The 22,464-nt window shown below is 44.3% G+C and overlaps 1 protein-coding gene across 11 annotated transcripts in view; it reads left to right on the top strand.

Annotated features, from left to right (window-relative positions):
* PDZD2 (PDZ domain containing 2) overlaps positions 1 to 19,990 on the top strand; it is a 373,385-nt gene extending 353,395 nt beyond the window's left edge. For all 11 annotated transcript variants that reach the window (XM_079144474.1, XM_079144472.1, XM_079144467.1 and 8 more), the window contains 6 exons: positions 599 to 4,643; positions 5,446 to 5,563; positions 8,828 to 8,929; positions 9,614 to 9,884; positions 12,404 to 12,538; positions 17,817 to 19,990. In XM_079144474.1, coding sequence (XP_079000600.1) covers positions 599 to 4,643; positions 5,446 to 5,563; positions 8,828 to 8,929; positions 9,614 to 9,884; positions 12,404 to 12,538; positions 17,817 to 17,980 — 4,835 coding nt within the window. In that variant the 3' untranslated portion in view covers positions 17,981 to 19,990. The remainder of the gene's footprint in view (positions 1 to 598; positions 4,644 to 5,445; positions 5,564 to 8,827; positions 8,930 to 9,613; positions 9,885 to 12,403; positions 12,539 to 17,816) is intronic.
* The last annotated feature ends 2,474 nt before the right edge of the window (positions 19,991 to 22,464 follow it).

Here is a 22,464-nt window from a genome sequence, read left to right as displayed (position 1 = left end):
CATAGATATAGACCTGAGTCTCATCCCTAGCATCTGCCTCTGGGTAGCATCTCTTGTGCTATAAGGAGGCCCCTAAGATCAGAGATTAAACCGTCAGAGGCTGTGCCCTGTCCCTCCCATCCCACAGCCTGAGGGACAGCCCACACATGATGGGCCAGATGCTGGGACTGAATGAGACGCGAGTCCTCTGCCGAGTCCACCCCAAAGCTAAGGACTCACACAGAACAACCACTTTCCTCCTCCTGTAGCTTCTGCTGTCAAAGAGCAGATGGTGTAAAGAAACCCAAGGATCTTTGGTGTCGCCCATCCTCAGAAACCAAGAAAGAGAAAAATGGGCAGGCTTACACGTTCATCCCGCCAGCTAGTCTGAGTTATTTTGGGGCAATGAAAGCCGTGTGGTGTTTGCTAGATGTGAGTGCTCTATAATTTGAGAGACAAAAACAGACAGACAAGAAGGCCCACGTGTAGGCTGCGGAATGTCCTTCTAAAAAGGAAAAAAAGGCTGAGATTGTTTACAGTTTTAACGGAGAGGGCTTCTGTTTTTCTCCCAATTTCCCCTTCATATTCTCTACCACTCCACTTTTTACTCTTCACACAGGACCAAACAGCCCTCCAGCCCTGCTCCCTTCCCCAGGGAAGAAGGAGGCCACCCATCCCAACCCCAGCAAGACCTCCGTGGATGCATGTCAAGTCAGCTGGCCTGAGAAGGCTGGCCAGCCTCTGCTGCCCAGGGTCATGGGGCCTGAGGCCCAGGGCAGATCTGCTCTGAGGCTCCCCCACGAGGGCAACACACTCCCAGGGGAGAAGGCAGAGGCCCCTTCTGACTTTAGCAAGACACTGGCCAGCTCGCCCCATGGCACCAGAAAGGCAGCTGCCCCCAGGGGAGTGGGACCTGGGGCCGAGGCACAAGACCTCGTATCCCAGGAGCAGAGTCAAGGAACTCCAGGCAACCACCGCAAGGGCTCGGAAACCACAGAAGACCAAGCACCTGAGACCTCCCAGGCTGCTCTGCTTGAGGGCACAGATGCCGTGTCTGCAAGGGCATCGCAGGCCAGCCCCTCCTTGCCAGTGCCCACTGACAAGACCAGCGACACATGTGATGGTGTCTCAGGGCACTGCTGCCCCCTGGGGAGCAGACAGAGCCCGGTGACAGATATCGACAGATTCATCAAGGAGTCAGAGCCTTTGGAAGCAAGGTCTCAGTCTTCTCAGAAAGGGGACAGCGGGGGTCATCAGGGCAGCTCTCAAGGTGGGCTGCCAGCAGGAGCTAGAAGTGGCAGTTCCCAGCATACCCTGCCAGTCACAGGTGACCAGACACCCTCCCCCAAGAAGACCGTGGCTGCTGCTCCCTCCACAACCCCACAGTGGGCCTCCCAGCCTTCGGTTTTAGATTCCATTAATCCCAATAAACATTTTACTGTGAACAAAAACTTTTTGAGCAACTACTCTCGAAATTTTAGCAGCTTTCACGAAGATAGTATCTCCCTGTCTGGCCTGGGCGACAGTACAGAGCCATCTCTCTCCTCCATGTATGGAGATGCCGAAGACTCCTCTTCTGACCCTGAGTCGCTCACTGAAGCCCCACGACCTTCCACCAGGGGCAGCTGGTCACAGCCTCGTTCTCGTGAATCTTCTCCCAAGGAAGACACTACGGAGTCTGAGGAAGAACAAATTGAAATTTGTTCCACAAATGGTTACTCCAACCCACCCTCGACGACTCCCGCTCAGGCTGCACCCTGCCCAGCTTTAGCCAAAGTTCTGCCATTAAAGCACAGTGCGCTGAGTGAGTCCGTGGAAAACCCCTGCGAGAGAGCCTCGTTCTTGCCAGGAGCCTCTTGTGCTTCCAGCCCAAACCCTCCTCAGCTGTTTTCACTCCTGGATTTAAACTCTCAGGAGCAGGAAACTCATGTGGACATAAGCATTTCACAGGGTCACAGGCCTTTGTGTGCAGAAGAAACTGTGGAAGTAACCAGCGCTGGCTCAGTTGTGGAAAACGGCCAACCTCCTGAAGTCATCAGGCGCTCTCACAACCCACCAGTCACACTCAGCTCCCCCAACATGGTGAATGGTTTGGGACATGACCTGCTGGATGACAAAACCCCAGACAGACAAGAAACAAAGGCAAACACAACTGAAAACATGTACCCGTTCAGTGTGGACGTCCCCAAGAACGGAGAGTCTGTTTTGGCGAACCTACACATCTCTGAAAGTCAAGACCTGGATGACTTGCTCCAGAAACGAAAAATGATCTCCAGGAGGCCCATCATGGCCTGGTTCAAAGAAATAAATAAAAATAGCCAAGGTTCGCACGGACAGAGCAAAACTGAGAAGGAATACTCCACCATGCCAGCCAGAAGTCCCGACTCCAAAATTCAGATGTTGACCTCAAGCCACAAAAAGGGGGTGGCCATGTCTAACAGCCCTCCTCCGCTGAAAATGAATCCTGAGAATAAGGACTCAGCTAAAAAGGGTTCAGTGGAAACACTTCTAAGTAACTGTCAGAAACCCAAGTGCGGCCCTAAACTGAGGAGACTCAGCATCAAAAGCAAAAGCAAAGTTGGCTCTGAGGCTCCTGCTGCTAATCCTGCTAAGGCTGGTGGGGCAGACCACAGGAAATCCTCACTTTCACCCCAGACCTCCCACAAAACGCTTTCCAAGGGAGCGTCACACCAGTTCCACATAGCTGACCAAGAAGAACCTGACAAAAACCCTACAGACACCCCCAAGGCTCCCCAGTGCATGCTGGAGAGCAGGCCACCCCCAGCTGCCTCGGGTTCACTGAAGGCCTCGGCGTCAGACACAAGCATTGGCACGTTCATTTCACCCCTGACCTCCCCCAAGACGCTTCCTGAGCAAGGTGTGTGTAATCGGTTCCACGTGGCTGTCCACTCAGAATCCAATAAAGGTTGCCCAGCCACCCCCAAATCTCCCAGGTGTGGACCAGATAGCAAGGCACCCTGTGTCTCTGGGCCAGTAAGTCCCGCAGCACTCAGGAGCAGTGTGTCCCTGGCAGGGGTCAGACAGAGTGAGCCACGCACATCCAGTCAGACGGCCTCAGTATCAGAAGCAGCTCAACCTAGGGGGACCAGTGAAAGAGGAAGCAAGGGAATTGCTAGTGATCCCCTGGAAAGAACCAACCAGCTGAAAATAGTTGAAATTTCTTCTGAAAGAATGCCAAAGAGTGCATGTGGTGACAAGCCAGCTGAAAGTGACAGACAGGGAGGGTTCTTGGCCCAGAGCAACTGTCAGGAGAAGAGTAAAATCAGATTCCACCAGTCAGTGGAATCATCCCCAAATCATCCATCTTCCCTGGTCCCTCCTGCCTCCCAGGTGGAGCAGGAAACGCACCGATCCTTCAGTGTGACCAAACTGGCTTCCTCCTCCTCCCCTCAACTGCCGGCTAAAAAGGCAGATCCCTCCCAGGGAAGATCAAGCCTAATGTCAGACTCCCAAGGGATGCCCAAGAACGACATACAAATGGCCCCTGCTGGGGAGGACCATCCCTACTTCACCCCAAGGCCAGCCACCAGGACCTACTCCATGCCAGCCCAGTTCTCAAGCCATTTTGGGCGGGAAAGTCATTCCCCACACAGCCCTGGTCGCTCTCCCCGGAACAGTCAGGTCCCTGTGACTGGCACTGGTCTCCCTGAGGCAAAGACCTCCAAAGGTGGTATTCTCGGCCTGGCTAATGGACAGGCTGTATACAGCGTAAAGCCGCTGCAGGAAACGTTGAAGAACATCCCAGCCACCGAGGAAGGTGACATCACCGCAGTCCAGGAGACAAGCTGTCCTGTCACAGACAAAGTCAAAGTCACCAGAAGGCATTACTACTATGAGCAGAACTGGCCCCATGAATCTACCTCATTCTTCTCTGTGAAACAGAGGATCAAGTCTTTTGAGAACCTGGCCAATTCTGACCGGCCCACCGCCAAGTCTGGGGCATCCCCGTTTTTGTCTGTAAGCTCCAAGCCTCCCATTGGCAGGCGATCATCTGGCAGCATCACTTCGGGGAGCCTTGGCTACCCCAGTGACTCCAGTGACGCAGCAGCGAGGTCACTGAGACGCAGCTTGAGTTCCTGCAGTGAAAACCAAAGTGAATCCGGCACTCTGCTGCCACAGATGACCAAGTCCCCGTCTAGCATGACTTTGATTGTCTCCCGGCAAAATCCACCAGAGACCAGAAACAAGGATTCAGACCAAAAGAAATCACTCGTTCCTCTGGGAATCCCCACCCCAACGGTGACTCCGGCCTCTCCCGTCAAGAGGAACAAGTCCTCGGTGCGCCACGCCCAGCCCTCACCTGTGACCCGCTCCAAGCTGCAGGAACTGAGAGCCCTGAGCATGCCTGACCTGGACAAGCTCTGCAGCAGCGAGGACTACCCAGCAGGACCCTCTGCCGTGCTCTTCAAAACCCAGCTGGAGATCATCCCCAGGAGGTCGCTCGGCTCCCCCACTGTCCCCCCAGCTGCAGGCCTTCCTAGCCTCGATGGACAGGTCACCCTTTCATGTTCCGGGAAGGGTGGAAACAGGGTCTGTCCAGGAGGAAGCAGCCCTACAGCCAGTGAGCCTGCAGCACCCGGTTCAGGCAACCCAGTGGGTAAAACCACCCAGGACCTGCCTTCTGGAAAAAGCTGGTCCATTAAGTAAGTATCTGCCCTCCCTTTTATTTCGATAAACTTTGCTTTATTTTGGAATAGTTTAAAGTTTATATGAAAGTTGCAAAGGCAGTACAAGAAGCTCCCATGTACCTCTCCCCCAGCTCCGTTAACATCTCACATAACCACGGTCCCTCTGTCAAAAGTAAGGAGTTAACGTTAAGCAATCCTATTAACCAAACTGCAGAGTCTATTCAGATTTCGCTAAATAAATTCCACTAATGTCCCTTTTCTATTCCAGGATCTAATCCAGAGTACTGCATTACATTTAGCCTCCTCTGTTTTCAATATAATTACGAAACAAGAAAGTGCATGCAGGCAAGAGTTTGCCAAAATGTTGCTCCGAGGAGCATGTTCTCCAGGGGCACTTACTGAGCAAAAGTGACATGCAAGGGAGATGGGAAGGAAGAGGAGGCTGCACCTCGGGGGACCCAGGCCTTTGAAAGTGCCTGGAGTTCAATGGGAATGTCAGCATATTGTTAAATGTTTCACCTGAACCTACATATTGAATATGTTTCCATGTCAGTTTCCATTAAACCCCTGTATCGGTCCCCTAGCATCATGGAGAGATCCCTGAACCTATAGCACTCTCATTGCCACTGTCTGTGAGGGCCATTCCTGCTCAGCATTCACGGGGTCTTACTGTGGAGTAGGAATTACAACTAGAAGAAAACCTGAAGCTTGGAAAATAAGTGCCACAGAGTTGAATGGAGATCATTTCAAATGCATCTTTAGAAAATGGAGGAATTGCTTTCTTCTTTAATGTTTTTAACATATATTTGTTATTTAGCTTGGATCAACTTGAAGTCTCGGTGGGGGACCAGCAGAAGTTACAGGCTGTTTTGTCATCGGTGGGATCAAAATCTTCCACCCTAACCCTCATTCAGGAAGCGAAAGCACAATCAGAGGTGAGTGAAAATGCAGAGTGCAGAGGACACAGGAAGAGGGAAACCAAGGCAGCCTTAGTGGCCAGGTGTGCGTCACCAGCTCAGCCAGCCAAGGGGGGCGCTCGCCTCGTCCTGGAAGGCCTGCCCAGGCTGGGAGTTCTACAGCTCAGCCTGACCCTTGCCTTGTTTGCTTCCAGCTGGCTTCAGAAGCTAGACCTTCATGAATGTTCACGTGCCAGATTGGTTTCACTGCTACTTTGATTCCTTGGTAGCAAGTTACCGTCTTTCCCACCCCCAGCTGTGGAGTTCCTCTGCAGAGGGTATTCTAAGCAGGACTCAGAAATGTGGTAAAGGACCACACAGGTACCTCCAGCTTGTCACTGTGGACATAAACTAGTGAAGGGAGCCACCTGCTGGAGAAACAGTCACACGGGCGTAGCCTACTTGTCTCCTGAGGTCTAGGAGTTTCTGAACCCTTGTATAAGACAAAGGTGCTAATTACAAATAAAATTTTTAAATGAATCAGATGTGCCAATAAACAATTACAAAAGAGAAGATGGGTTCACAAGATACTACTCTAAAGAATAAAAACTTCTCGGGACTATTCATAGAAATTTGAAACCTAAGAATTGAATATGAGGAAAAAGCAAATATGAACAATTTTTCTTTCCTGGTAATGTATTTAGGTTACTTATTTCATTCACAAACACTGTTCCAGAAATTAAAATATTGCCCAGAGGATGCTATTTGAGGTTTCTATTCTAAGCAGCAATCTTGCTTTTTTCTGTGGCCATGCTGGGGACTGAACCCAAGGGTGTTCGACCACTAAGCCACACCCACGACCCTTTTTTTTTTTTTTTTGAGACAGTGTCTCAGTAAGTTACCCAGGCTAGCCTTGAACTGGCAGTCCTCCTGCCTCCGCTTCCCAAATGGCTGGGATTCCAGGCACATGCCACCCCACCTGGCCAGCCCTGGTATCTAAGCTGGCAGGGATGGTGAAGACAGGGGGAAGAGCGGAGCTGGTGCCCTTTAGTTTCCCTCCCTCTGCGTCTCAGCCCGCTGGTTTGAGTGGATGCAGTTAAGAAACAGCTGGGCACGCCAAGCATGTTTCACTTTCAGTAAAAGGCGGTATTCCATCATCTCTTTACCTCCTTCAACTTATAGCAAGCAAGCATGTCACGCAGGAAGGTCTCACTCAGACTTCTATCAAGGTGGGAAGGGTGGGATCACACTCGGCCAGACCCCACTGCTCCAAACATTTTATTTATAGTGTTAGATAATGTAGAGAAAGAGAAAAAGTTTCAACCAGCCTCATACACCAGATGTACATGTTCAGGAACCAGAAATAAAGTGGTGACTTTTTCTGTGGACGGGATGCCCAGTGCTGCCCTTGTGGGCATCGTCTGGGACCTCCCTCCCTCTGGTTTGATATTCATCCCCCCCTTTTGTGTTGATCAAGCCTACTGTCATCAGAATACAGCTGGCCGCTCTCCCCTTATTTTCTTATTGTCTTCCCAAGTTGATTTCAGAGGAGGGATGAGCAGAGAGATCCTTATTCTGCCATCTTCAGACTAGCAGTTTCTGCCTTGCTTTTTTTCCAGTGAATATGCTAAAAATGGAAGGCCACTACTTCCTGTGGCCTTTGGTGGTCCTGTGAGCCATGACGTAGGTCAAAACAAGCCCTGGTCTTCTGACTTCAGCACACCCAAGCCTTGAAGAGCACGGGATAGTCCATCTGGCTTCCTGGGTGCTGTGCTGAGCTTCTCAAGCAAAATTTGGCCAGTCAGCTTCTAGCACACTGGTATCCTCAAACACCCTGGAAAGAAACAATTTGAATAAATTTAAAAATTGGTGACAACACATACTACATTGCAGGAACACTATCTTCAAATGTTCTCTCTTTGTGCATTTGAATGCCTGAGAAATATTCGTATTTCAGTATCAAACATTACCTCCCAGAAGCTTCACAAAGATTTTTTACTGCACCACGTGTTTCCATTTTTGTTTAGAAAGCCCACTGGTCATCTTTCTGTCCGCTGATGTATGCTTGAGCACATGGCTATGGCTGAAGGACATTCTAGATCAGTATGTGGGCCTTGGTTCAAATCAACTTCTTAAGAGAGAGATAAAATACTTGGAAATTAGCTCTCACGACTTCCTAACAGGACTAAATACTTTCCTCTATTGTGTTCTCTCCCCTGCATATTATAGAGGTAGTTTCTGTCTCAGCGTTCTGTTTTCTCTCGTCAAATCCATCTTTAAGGGTTATTTTTAGATTCCTGTTCTATTGCTGTGTGTGAGAACACCTTGAAGTGATGGATTATCAATCACTTCATAAGAAGCAGAGCAATACAGAGCTTTAAAAATGCTGCTGAATCATATCTCACATGTGGATGAAGGAAGTAAATTCAGAATAATTAGCCCAGCCAGTTTACTTATTTTAAAATTGCTTATTTCAAAATTATCTTTTGATGATTGAAACAGGACAGTCTTCTGGTTCATAATCCTAGGACAACTACTAAGAATATTTCAATCTCAGTATAGGTTGACAATTTATTTTAACATAGTTTTTAGGTTGTTTTTTTTTTTCCCTTCTGTACTGGGATTGAACCTAGGGGTGCTCTACCACTGAACTACATCCCCAGCCCTCTGAGACAAGGTCCTGCTAAGTAGCCTGCACTGGTCTGAAATTTGGGATCCTTCCAAGTCACTGGGATTATAGGTATACACCACCACATCCAGAAACATACTTTATATTTTTTAACATTCTGAATATTTTATGACTGCTAATTAATTTGCATCTGAAATCCAATAACTTAAATGTGCCAGGAGTGAGCATTTAAAACACAAGGCCTCTATGTGCTTTTATTCTGCCTCTTGACACTGGATCGTTTTTTGTGGCTATTGAAACAGGCTTTGCTAAATGTAGATGTAAAGAATTCTAGAACAAGGAATTCCCTTCATGATGCAACTGTCCTATAATCAGATTTAGGAAGATACAATCTGGTGCCTTAAAAGGCTTGAAAATGGAATGCTTAATGGTCCCTGCCTGCATCCTGGTTCATGTTCACCTTGCCAGGGTTCCACAGCTATAGCACAGACCCTCGGTACTTCCCATTTAAGCACTACCCAGAAGGTGGAGAGGTTGAGCCGGAGACTCCTGACATTTCTGAGAGCTGGAGAAACACTGAGGCCCATGATGGGCACCTACAGAGGATTTACGCTGGACTTTCTCGTTCGCACAGGGAATGTATAGTAAATTGTTTTCCTGTTTCTCTTTACTAGAATAAAGAAGATATTTGCTTCATAGTCTTGAATAAAAAAGAAGGCTCAGGTTTGGGATTCAGTGTGGCAGGAGGGACAGATGTGGAGCCAAAATCAATCATGGTGAGTGACAGTGTGATTAGGTTCTCAGACACACAATTGGACAGGACACAGATTCCAATTAGAACATTCAAAGGCTATTGAGTTGTGTCACCTGCTACTTTCGCAGAAATGGAAACAGAGAAAGTAGTATACAGTATTTCCATTGACGAAGATGAGCATTTTTAACACACGGCTGCCATGTATGGGCCAAACACCAATACTTACAAGCATGATTATCTGTCCTTACAACTTGCCTAAATATTTTATTTAAGCACTAGAAAAACATGAGGCTCAACTGACCCTACTTGCATTTGTTTATAAAATTACTTCTTTCTGAAGAATAACAACATAAAATTTTGTACCACTCAGAAGCCTTGAGGTCATTAAGGCCACAGTCATTGGACAAACCCAAGTCTCCTTTGTCCTTGTTTTCCTGTTGCCCCTCAGATGCCATGCACATATTAGACACTAAGAAGAAGGTGAGTAAAAGTGTATGCAAATGTTGCTATGGATGTTTGTAATTCCACACCCCCACTGAATGATTTTGATCAACTTAAATATTTGTATGATTTAGAAAACTTGTCATGAAGAAGTTTCTTCACTTCACTACATGAAGAACCACTTCACTAGTGGTTACTGTCCTTCTATCACTGGAGGTCATAAATGGACTCTGACTTGTGTTCCCCTTTCCTTTCTCCTTTCCAGGTCCACAGGGTGTTTTCTCAGGGGGCAGCTTCTCAGGAAGGGACTGTGAACCGAGGGGATTTCCTTCTTTCCATCAATGGTACCTCCTTGGCTGGCTTAGCTCACGGAGATGTCTTGAAGGTTCTGCATCAGGCACAGCTGCACAAACACGTCCTTGTCGTCATCAAGAAAGGGAATGAGCAGCCCAGGTCCTTCTCCAGGCAGGAGCCTCCCATGGCCAATGGGAAGGGGTCACTTTCCAGAAAGACCACGTCTCTGGAGCCTGGAACTGGTAAGATATCAGTTCAATAACCAGCATTCTGCTTAGACATTAAAGAATGTAAGAGCCAGTTCCTGAATCAGAAAAAGTAAATGTAGTGATGTATAGTGTTTTGGGATGCTTCTTGGAAAAGAAGTATTACGAACAGTTTTTTAAAAATTGAGTAGTGAAAGCCACTGTTGAAACCTGGCAGCTTCTCCCAACATCCTAAGAAGGAGGCACCACCATATTTAATCTCTTTGTTAGAACGTAGTGGCTAGGGTAAGTAAAATCAAGGAATTCTTGTGACAGGGGAACAGTATTAAAGGAGGAATTTCAGAATGAGACTTGTCCCTGGGAAACACGAAGGTTGAGATTTTCCCGTTTTGTAAGAACATAAGGAAATGCAAGGGCAAACATGTTTCTGTGTTTGAAAACAGACTGCAGCCTTCATCTGCTGAGAAGAGCCTGCTAGGAGGGATTCAGAGACAGATCTTCTCTGTGCCCTCCGTGAGGTCCTTCCTCAACACCAAGTACTGCTTGTTTCTGACCACAGGCTGATGACAGCCTCCAGATAAGCGTGCACCTCCTGTCCTTACCTCTGCCTTTGGGAATGACCTCTCTCTAGTCCAGAAGGCAGATAAGGGCTACAGGAGTACCCTGGGGCACTGTTTTCTGGGAGGGACTTTGGTTTTCTTGTCAGCATCTCTCCCTGATGATCTGAGTATCTCTGCTAAACTTGGCTTCGTTGTGGCCTGAGGAATCTGTAAAGATTTTACTGAAAATGGATTTGATTCCATTGAGCAAACGAGAAATTATCTGTCGAGTTTCTGCTACAGCAGCCCCAGGGTCCTCAGTTCTGCTCGTCGGATCTCCTCTACTCCTGGAGGGCTGAGGCCTTTCCCAGCACACGAAACACCTTCCTCATCAGACTCGCCTTTGCCCCACCACTCTCAAGTGTTTGGAGTATTTCCAGTGGGATCCTGGGAACTCAATCTGTCAAAGGAAACATTTGGCACTTGATCCTAAGAGCTTCCAGAGTTTCTGAGATTTTACAACTCCAGACCGTCCTATTACTTATAATCCTGAAGTATTTCTGTAGCACCTCCAGGCCACTGACCTTGAACCAGGCCCAGCGGCATTATCAAGCTATAGGCAACCTTGAGGACTGCAGCTCATCTATTCTTTAGGGTTTCCCCTGCCCTGGGGCTCCCTGGTCCTGTGCAGTCAGCATCTGACTTAGGCCTGATACGATAAGCTGTGCACTGGAGGCACCTGGAAAGCTTTTCCTAGAAAAGTCCTCTACTCCATTAAATCAGAATGCTGAGAAATGGGACCTGGGGCCGGGGTTGTGGCTCAGTGGGAGAGCACTTGCCCAGCATGTGTGAAGCACTGGGTTTGATTCTCAGCACCACATATAAATAAAAATGAGTAAAATAAAAATCTATTAACATATAAAACAATATTTTTTTTAAAAAGTGGGGACCTGGCATCAGCATCTCTTTAGTGTTCCCAAGTAATTCCAGGAGGCAGACAGGAGTTGAGTGCCACTGTTTTTTTTTTTCTTTTTTCTTTTTTTGTTTTGTTTTGGTTCTTTTTTTCTGATTAACAGGAAGTAAAGTCACCTATTGAAAAACTGTGCCACTCCCAGTATTAGTAAATGTCCTTCAGACCATGTGGATTGGCTTGAAGCCACAATAATGGTCTGGCTGTCAATGTTCAAAGGTGATGATGCTAGACAACCCGACAAATGTGTTCAAGTGGGCAGTTTAATTCCTTCCTGGTCCTTCCCCTGCCTCCCAGCTAAATGAACCTTTCTATTAAATTCTAATATCCTGGGCTGGAACAGCACAGAAGAAAAATTAAAAGGCAAGTTTACAATTCCTATTCAGACCCCAGCCAGGCGTCTCCCAAACTAGCACAGAGTGGGCGCCAGATCTAGCAGTGGAGGAGGCGTAACCATGGAAACGCTTCTCTCCACAGTGGAGCCAGAAGCCAATAAAGGCAGCCAGAGTATGATGAGGGCAGCCATGTCTGGAGGCAGGATTTCCCTCACAGAAGCATGATGCAAGGAAGGAAGCCCTGCCCAGTCCGGGAGCTTTGGAGTCAATTATGACAACCTCCTGTCAGGCCAGGTCCTTTGGTGCTGCTGATCTTAGTACCAGACGGTGACACTCTGCTGCACGGGAGCCAAGGTAGCAGGAAATCCAATTCGACTCCCTGAGCTAAGATTCGTGCCACCAGAGCACTGGGCTTGGCAAGAGCAGTATTTTCTGGGGATTTCTGCTTGGGTGTAAAAGCATTCTCCATGCTTGCAGGAAACACAGGAAAGCAGAGGATTGCAAGCACAGCAGGAACTTGGCCAGGCACGCTGCTACGTGGCGGACCCACCCTAGTGCTGAGCCCTTGTCTTGCTGAAAGGACTTCATGGGTTACAGGACTTGAGGGTGACCGAAGACTACAGTGCAGGAGTAATGCATTTGGGGGCCCATGGACAGGTGGCACAATGAGCAACCCTGCCATTTTTATCCTGCTAAATGTTGTTGCTGCAGGGAGAAGCGGAGCTGCTCCAGGTGCTCTGTGTGTTGAAGTGCTGAAGACCTCAGCTGGGCTGGGACTGAGCCTGGATGGAGGAAAATCATCCATGTCTAGAGATGGGCCCCTGGTCGTTAAAAGGGTGTACAAAGGTAATGTCCTGGAAAGCTCCGTCAGCCTCCTCCTACCTTTTTTTCCACGTGTCTCAATGAAAAATCAGTGCCTTCCATTTGGAAATCAAACTTATTTGATTTTGTTATTTTTGTTTATTTTATCTTAGTACTAGAGAATGAACCCAGAAGGACTTTACCACTGAGCCACATCCCCAGCCCTTTTTACTTTTTAATTTTGAGACATTGCTGAGGCTGGTCTCAAACTTTTGATCATCTTGCTTCAGCCTCCCAAGTCAGGCATGCACCACTGTATCTGGCTTCAGACTCATTTTTAAAAATCTAAAATGTTTTTAATGCTTTGTGACATATAGGGATTATTCTATGTCAGCCATATAGTTTTTTACACATATTAATACTCACATTTCCATGTAACACCCTATCAGGTGAATAATAAGCAAAGTAATTAATGGCACCAGATTCACCAGTCAGGAGTACTTAATACCAGCCAAGTTCTCACTGACCTAAAAACTAGACTGCAAGAAGGTAAGATAGGAGGTAGATGTTATTGAAATGGTGGTAAATATGAGGTCTCTTTATGAACTTGGGTAATTAATTCATTTTATGATCTTGAGCAGTTTTCAAAGCCTCTTCAGATTCCTAAACTGAAAAATTAATGAGTACCAACATCAATACAGAATTACATTTACAAATAGAGTGTAAACCCATTTAAAGTTAAAGAAGAGAATGTTACAGAATAAGTAGGTAAGCAAATAGTAACATCTGTTCTTAGCTAAGGATCGCTTTTTTTTTTTTTTAAATGACCTAACCTTTGGTGTATTTCTATAAATTACATAGTAATTCCGAAGCCTCTCTCCACTCCTGATGCATAGAATAGGAAAAAAATTTCTTCAATATAGAGCTGTGCTTTAAAAACAATCTCCAGCTCCCTCTTGGCCTTACCTAACCATCTTAGAAACCCTAAAAGCCAAGTGGAGGAAGAAGTAAATGTGCAGGGTGAAGTGCATGTGAACTGCTGATCTATGCACCCCAGAGGCTACAAGAGCCACAATAAGGACCGCTGGAGGCCAGGGAGGCGTGCCCAAGTCCTTGGACTGCACACTGCTGTCTAGAACTTCCATGGATCTAGAACTTTGCTGCATCCAGTTGCCCAGACCACCTTCGAGAGAGCTTGTGCATACCAAAACCTTCCCTGTTGGTCATTTGCCCTGAACTAGTTCTGTTCTCAGTTGTGGCCAAGAGTAATATGTGAACCATAAATGATCTCTTCTGCTATCCTGGCTGAAGAGGGGGTGGGGGACACCTCTATAGATCAAAAGATGAAGTAAGGGCCGGCACAGTGGCACATGCCTGTAATCCAAGCAGCTTGGGAGGCTGAGGCAGAAGGATCTTGAGTTCAAGGCCAGCCTCAGCAACAGCAAGGCACTAAGCAACTCAGACCCTGTCTCTGAATAAAATACAAAATAGGGCTGGGGATGTGGCTCAGTGTTTGAGTGCCCTGAGTTCAATCCCCAGTACCCTCAAAAAAAAAAAAAAAAAAAAAAAAAGTTGAAGTAAAATCCATAGTGAGAGGCAGCCAGGACTGCCACCCTATGGCCCAGAGGAAGAAGATGAGAACCAGGAAATGGAGGCTGGGGCTTCAGTGCCCACCTCCTGAACTTGTGGACAACTGGAACCAGACATCTTGTGAAGGGAGGGGCTGATCTGTTCTCCACCAGTAAACTGGGGTTGAGAACAGCCCTGCTTCCCAGCTTTGGGTGGTAGCCAACACAGGCCGTCTGCCCTTGGCCCTACCTGCAAGCAGAAGACTGGTGTGCATCAGGACTCAGGCCTCTGCCGTGTGGTGTCTGGACTTCATCATCCCAAGGTAGAGAAACCTTACTCATTACTCATCAAGTCGACAGAACAATAGAAGAGAGCTGCATGCACTAAGGCAAGCAGGAAGCAACTGAACTGTGAGCACTGGCAAGGGACAACTCTCAGAGTACAAGTCCATGGAGATCCACTCCCTGGAGCCCATTGAAAAATATAGGCAGGGATAATATCCAAGAATCAAGACCAAGAGTACTCAAAAGGAGCAGAGATGTTAAAAAACAAAATGCCCCCACACACCCTTAATGAAAATGGAGTCATATATTTTTAATTAATAAATAAAAAGTAGACTAAAGTCATAAAAAGATAATTTGTAAAACATAGTGATAGAAGAAACAATTTTAGAAACTACAAATGGCTAGAGGAGATAAGGAGTTTCGGAAGGAACAAAACAGAATGAGAGGAACTATTAGGAGAAATTATAACTAAGACTCTTCCAGAACTAAAAACAGGAGTCCTCAAACAGGAGTGGTGGGGGTGGGGAGGGTGGGGGGGGGTTTCATCAAGGGGAAAACAGGCTGAATTTTATAAAAGCCCAAATCATGACATTCAGAGTTTTAAAAGGTAAGGAATAATGCAAAAATCTAAACAGCCAACAGTAAATTCAGACTATTCACAAATCACTACAATCAGTTCCCCAGCATGAAAGCCAAAAAGCTAAGAGTAACACCTACAAAGACTGAGGGTATCTGCTATCAGCTGGAACACCACCCACCAAGCCATCACTGGAGAGGAACAGCTGAATGGAACTCATGAAGAGAGCTGGAGTCACTGCCTCCAGGGCTGGTCACAGGACACACAGGCTCTGTAGTCTAAGAAGCACACAGCCCAAAAAAGTGTCCAAGGCCTGTGCACCCAAGCCCCAGAGCTGCAGCTGGTTTAGCACCCAGTACCACTGGGGAGTCTATACTCAGTTTTAGAATTTGGAACCTTTGGGATTTTCAGATTAGAGGTGCTCAGTTGGCAAAGTCCATCCACATAGTCCAAAATCCAAAAAGCTCAAAAATCTGAAATACTTCTGATGCTGAGCACTTCAGGGAGATTCAACCTGTACTGATTCCTTGTGTAAGTTTAATCCATTAACAACAAAAAAACTTAATAATTAATAAATATTGTATCTCCCTCAAGGTCAAGAACTTGTCCATGACAAAATTAATGAACAGTTATTTTTAACTCCTTATATGCAGCAGCAGCCATCCAGGAAAAGGTTGTAACAGCGTCACTAGTATGGTTCTGGGTCTGGGTTGCTTCTAAAATGTTTCTCCTTTCATCATTTTACCAAATAACTCAGCAATACATAATCCAAAAACAAAAGAAATAAAAACTGGAAATATAGAACTATATTTGGAAAACTGTTCGTACTTCCTAATGGGGGGTGGGGGGAGAATCTAAGATAATCTAATGTTGGGCCAATGTGAATAGTCCACTAAAACTGAGGAGTTCACAATCACTATACAGAGAGCCACAAAATTTCCTATACATTAGCAATAACCTTTATTTTTAAAATCACAAGATTTCTTCAACATAACAGAAAAACACATTAAAAGAAAACCATATGTCACTTAACAATAGGTATACTTCCTCAGAGATGCACTATTTATCAATTTAGTTGCCACAGGAATACTATAGTGTGTTTACACTAAGACAGCCACACCACCACTAGGTGATGTAATGTTACGGGACCACCATTGTATATGCAGCTGATGAGAGGCTGAGGCAGGAGGATGGCAGATTTGAGAACAGTCTGGCAGCTTAGCAAGATCCTGTCTCAAAATTGAAAAAAAAAATTGTAAAGGGCTGAGGATGTACCTCAGTTACAGTGCTTGCCAAGCATACCAGAGACCCAGAGTTCAATCCCCAAAACAATAAAAATTAAAAATTCAGATAAATGGAAGTGTAGAAAATTAACAAATGTTTAAAAACCGAAATGCACAAAAAACAACAGGAAAAGAAGGTCAAACTTAATTGTGAAGTGAAAATTATGACAACTATCAGGACTCATTTTTAATCGATCAGTTTGGCCAAAAATAACAAATCTCTTGTGTTGTCAAGAATGTAGAGGAAAAGAGCACTCATTCCTTCTGGTGGAACCACTTACTGGGTCATCTCTCGGGGGAACATGGGAATTCTTACTAAAATGAAGCCATGAAACAGTTTACCATTCTACAACAGAATGAAGGACAACATAAATTCATAAAAAAGGAAAGTAACATGGCAAGTGAAGAAATATATTAGATCTTTGTATACTAAGACCAGCTCAAAACAGTGTACACTGGGAAAAAAAGCCAAATGCAGATTCTACACCATCTGATACCAATTCATAGTAACAACAGCAAGAACCTAAGAAGGTGTCAAAGAAAACCTATGAAAGATGATTTGGGGAAAAAACATAAAAGCTAGATTCCCAAAGGAGGTTTTTAAAAACTCAGTAAATGAGAGAGACCTATCCTGCTCAATCAGGATTTGTCTGGCCTCGTGAAATAGAAACCCTAAAATAGCAGTATTTCTCACTCATTTAAAGTCCAAAAGCTGGCATCACAGCATGGTCTGCACAGCATGAAATGTTTCCCGAAGGATTTTCATCTACTTCATCTTATTCAATCCTTTCAACAACCTAGAAAGATAACAAGGCAGATATTACTGTAACCATTTTGCAGATGACAAAACTGGTTTAGAGGAATTTGTGACTTGCCTATAGACACAGATTGGAGACCACAACCCAATGTGATAGCTCCTTGGGTGTGCACCCCACCAGCACAGGCTTCTGCCTTGGTTGCTGGGAACCCTCCATGTCCTTAGACCCAGGTGAAGACTCTAAATTATTCAGTTTCATATAACCTTGGGGGTCTTTAGTTAATATTCTAGAACAGGAATATTGGATATGTACTAACATAACCATAACTGGTTATGCCAAACAACAATGCTCTGGTTCTTCCAGGAATTTATAAGAAAGCAGTGACTACAACCAAGTCCTTCTCTTTGCTCCACTATGGAGCTAACGTGAGGTCTAGACTCTTCTGTGATATCTGCCTCTATCATTACCCACAGTTGTTTCTGTCCTTGGGTAGACTGGATTTGAACTTACTTTCTTCCAGGCTGTATTTTTATTGAATTTTGTAATAAACTTTATGTATGTATAAATACTTAATGACTTTCACATATTTAGGATGAAACAGATACATCTAACTCAATCTTTTGAGATTAATTAAGATTTCTGAGAAAATGAAGTTTTACTTTCATACTTTAGAATTTTTCAATGTCATTTTTTCATGGTAAAATTACTCTGTTGCAGTGTGCATTTCTTCTTCAATGTGATGTTTGTTTTAGATGTATAATGTGCAAGAAAGTAAATGGAGAAGGCTTTAACTTTAGGAATTTTAGAAAGCTATGAAATTGTCAAACCCTTATTCTGCATTTGTTCTGACAGGAGGCGCAGCAGAACAAGCTGGAATAATAGAAGCTGGAGATGAAATTCTTGCTATTAATGGGAAGCCGCTGGTTGGGCTCATGCACTTTGATGCCTGGAATATTATGAAGTCTGTTCCAGAAGGACCGGTGCAGTTAGTAATTAGAAAGCATCAGAATTCATGAATTTTAACATGACTCTTCTTTTCTCAGTTCTTTCCTCATTTTAGCAAATCAGAATGACTTCTTTAAATGACAGGTTCTTGAAACAACAAATGGTATAAATGAGGACTATAAAAATCTCCAAGTTTTGTGCTTTTCCACGAATCCTGACCTGTTGTTGCAGCAGCAATGAAGTTGAACTCTGGAAGCCTTCCACCTGGATCACGGAGGCTGGAGGGTTCATTTTGTTCCAGTGCCTATGCCCTCCTTTTATGTTTGCAGTGGGGATACAAGAGGTGACATGCCCTTCTTCAGCAGAAACAACTAGCACACCTTCACATCCCTCCTGCCAGCTCTCCCGACATACAGTCCTGGTGCAAAGAGACCCGGCGGGTGACACAATGTCAGAGCTAAAGAGACTAGTTTTATATAATTTTGTAAGTGACATGCTTTTAGGCATAGTCAATGGAAGGAAGAACTGTAGGTCTATGTATGTTATCCCGAAAAGAAAATAAGGCTTAGAGAAAATGAAATTATGACCTAATCATTAGGCTGAGCTCAGGAATTATCCAAATAATGAAAAAGCAAAATACAGAAAGTAATATTTTTTAACTAGTGTAATGTATAATGTATTGGTGCAGAGTTCAACTCCATGGGTTACTGACTATGAAGTAATGATCACTTTCTATTTCTCCAAGTTTAAGTCAAAAGGCTGCTTTACAGAGTATCAGTTCCAAAAACTACACTAAACAGCCATGAGTCTCACTGCCCAGAAGAAGCAGGGAGTGGCAGATCTGAAAGCACCTTGCATCTGGTTTCAAACCTCTCTTGAATAAGCGCTTGAATTCAAGACTGATCAACACAAGAGCAGGCAGAACTGTCAGTCACTGGGTTTCCATTTCTATATTTCATGCACTCCAACCACTCATTTCAACTAAATTTTCAGAAGTATCTTTTTAGTGTCCTCAGATTTATAAATGAAGGTATTCTATTTACAACCCAAATTGAAAAGCTTAAATTAATCCGGTTGAGAAAAACTTTGGGTTTTTTCTCCTCTTTCCCAGTATACTTCAGAAACATGGCATTTCTAAGTAATGGATCTCTTTTTTTGATCTGGTATAACAAAACTATAACGACTGAAGTTGTTGCTGTGTATTCCTGTTTTGCAAATTCTTCCTTTCATCAAAAGTATTTTCCTGCATAAGATTGTTGACTCATGCTGCTTATGAGCACTCTCCAGTTGCCATGAGCTTCTTCAAAGTACCCATTCTTATTCCATGTGCCATTCCCCGTGACAAAGTTGGCTTTTCTCCCCTTGCACTATACCTTATTTATTTTCCTAAATTCCAAAGCTTCATCAGCTTCGTCTACCAAAACGTGAGAACAAGGAAGAAAATGGAAAAACAGGGTGAGTCACTGTCAAGGTGAAGGAGTATGTAGTATTTACAACTTAAATCCTCGGGTGGTGAAAAGCCAGCCATTTGAGTCCTGGGAATACGGGTGGAGAGTGTATTTGTCATACCTGCATGCATGATTCTAAGATTTTATGTTGATTTTTAAAAATAACCTACAGCTGGGTAAAGGCTATGAGCCCCAGATCATGGAGATACTTGAGCTGTCATCTTTGTACATCATTTTTCTGAGGACTAATCCTGCTAAAGATCTGTGAAGCTGGCCCAGAGAGGTCCCTCAGATGGGAGTGAAATACCTGGCTTGCCTGAGCCCAGATTTCTCATTTTTCAACAGGTTATGCAAAGGAAAATGTAGTACAGAAGTTAGCTAGAAAAACCTGATTGATTAGGCTTAGCTTCTAATTTTCATTACAGTTACAGGTAAGATATTATAGGAAGTCAATGCAAGGTGCATGCGAGATTGTTTTTGAAGTCTCTGGGGTCAATTTCATGGTTTCTGCTTCTTGCCTAAAAGACAGCGACTACTTGAAGTCAATATTGAAAACCATTTTTTGCCTCCAGTTTTACAGCTTTGCCTTTAAGAAATGCAGAATCCACTATGAAACTCTAGTAATAGAAGAAATGCACCATTCTGTGTACAGGCAAAACTTTCTAGAGCAATGGCATGGTCTCTTTCTGAGATTCTATAATGCTCATATCTGAAGAGTTCAGGGTGGATCTCTGGCTTATCGCACCAAGTCATCAGCTATTTCTATTCCATCTTCCCAGAAGGGTTTCCTGACCAACAGTAGGAATTTAAGGGAAGAAGCAAAAGCTGAATTTTGATCCTGAGAGATACAAAGCTATTTGTCTTCAGTGTTCAAGGCATGACTAGTATTTCTAATTAGTCTAATAAACTCCCACACTTCCTGAAGTGAACACTATAGTATTGTCCTACTAAAGCTCATTTTTTTTTTTTTAAACTGGTCAGTCATTCACAGTAAGCTATGAGGGTAAATGTGTGTCATAACATGTAAATCGTAGTTGCAAGAATATACCGTGAAAGCTGAGGGGGTTGGGTTTCATTTCCACCCTCCCACATGCATCTCGTTGAATTGTATGGTTGACTATAACTGGCACCACACTTGTTGTATATTATACATTATCTTTTATTTATGTAAAATAAAATGCCTTATATATTAAAGAGTAAGTGCAATAATATGAAATAGCCTGTACATTTTTTAAATGTTGTTGCCAAGTTATGTAAATCCACATCTCTGTAAACAACTTTTTTAAGTAATTTTAAAAAAATAAACACTCTGCTTACTATGTGTTTTTTTAACTGTTCTATATTTATAGAGTTATATCAAGATAAACAATGTCTGCTACTACCTAAAGAGGTGAGAGGTACAAAGGCAAAAGAACTCATTAGCTGTTACTTTTCATGGTCACAATCAGAACCTTGACACCATCTAAAACCATTCTGCCTCTAAAATCTTAAAACCCATGACACTTACCACAACCTCCTGGCTCTGGTCATCTCCTCCCACTACCTCCTGTCTTCAATTACGAGGCTTTTACTCCCTTGACAACTGCCATTTTCTTCCCATCAGAATCCTAGCCTTTCCCATTCCCTTTTCTTTTGGACCACCTATGGCAGAACACAGCCCAGAGACTTAGATCCTGTGTCCCACTGACCAGTCTTTCCAGGCAGTCCTGAATCATCCCAACTATCACACACCAAAAAATGCTGCTATAAAATTCATGATTTCCAGCTTCAACTGGACCCTTGAGCTGCGCAGCAACTGTTTCCTTGTCAGTTTTTTCTCTCATTTTTCACAGTGACTATGTTCTTCATTTTCCTCAGAGACCCTACCTACTCATCATCTCCCTCACGCTTGGATGATCTGGGATCCTACTTCAGAGTCAAAAAGCTTCTACTTTATTTAGGCTCTTTGGTTTTAAGATGCAGTCACCAACCTAGAGTAGCCCAAGGCAGACTGCATCTCATAGAAATCTAACGGGACCCAGCACGGGACTAGAGGAACTTGGGGGTTCCTGGGTCTTCACTCAGCTCCTACTGGTAGAACTCCATGGTTGTGGGTCTATTTCTGCTGGCCTGCTGTCTCCCAGCTGGCAACCTTATCCCCAATCCTTAACTGTCACCTAGAAACCTACCAAGCATGCCATTTTTGTCTTAATTTTGGCCTACTTATTATCCCAGAATCTTTCTGGACATACAAACCACTGTCCAATTTTCCAAATGTAAGGCTCTGATTGGCTCAGCTCACCCCTACTTGAGTAGCTTTTCTTCAGGAGAGAATCAGTTTGTGTAATTCTCCCCCCTGAAACCCACTGATATGTGAAATGAACAAAAACAAAAGAGGAAAACTCTTTGGACATGGTACAACTCAGAAGGCTGAGGCAGGAGGATCATCAAGGCTAACCCAGCAACTTAAGGAGAACCTGTCTCAAAAATTTAAAAAGGGCTAGGGATGTAGCTCAGTGGTAAAGCACTGGTTCAATCCCCAGTACCAAGAACAAAAACAGGGAAACTAGTTCTAATATGGAAACTGACATCAACATAGTCTATGAATGTGGAAAACTACAAAATTCATTGTATAATAAAACCTACGACCAAACTGAAGAACAATGGAATGGGAAACAATTCTCTAAATGAAAGCAAAGGTGGCATGAGAGTTCTGAGGAATGCCATCAAAACCCTTAACTTGAAGAACAGGGGCTACAGGAGAAGGTAAATCCTAAACAAGGAGGAAACACCCAAGTCATCTTCATGCCTCACCATTACCCTATGTAAATGTATGATTACACAAATGGTATGCCGTTACTCCATGTACAAACAAAAACAACATGTATCCCATTTGTTTACAATAAAAAAAAAATTTTTTTTTTTTTTTTGAGGTACTGGGGATTGAACTCAGGGCCTTGTGCTTACAAGGCAAGCACTCTACCAGCTGAGCTATCTCCCCAGCCCTAAAAATAATTTTTTTAAAAAATGAAAAAGAAAGAAAGAAAGAAAGAAAGAAAGAAAGAAAGAAAGAGAAAGAAAGAAAGAAAGAAAGAAAGAAAGAAAGAAAGAAAGAAAGAAAGAAAAAG

Source organism: Sciurus vulgaris (assembly GCF_902686455.1).
Source record: "Sciurus vulgaris genome assembly, chromosome: 6".
NCBI lineage: Eukaryota > Metazoa > Chordata > Mammalia > Rodentia > Sciuridae > Sciurus > Sciurus vulgaris.
This window is presented reverse-complemented; position numbering and strand designations above follow the sequence as displayed.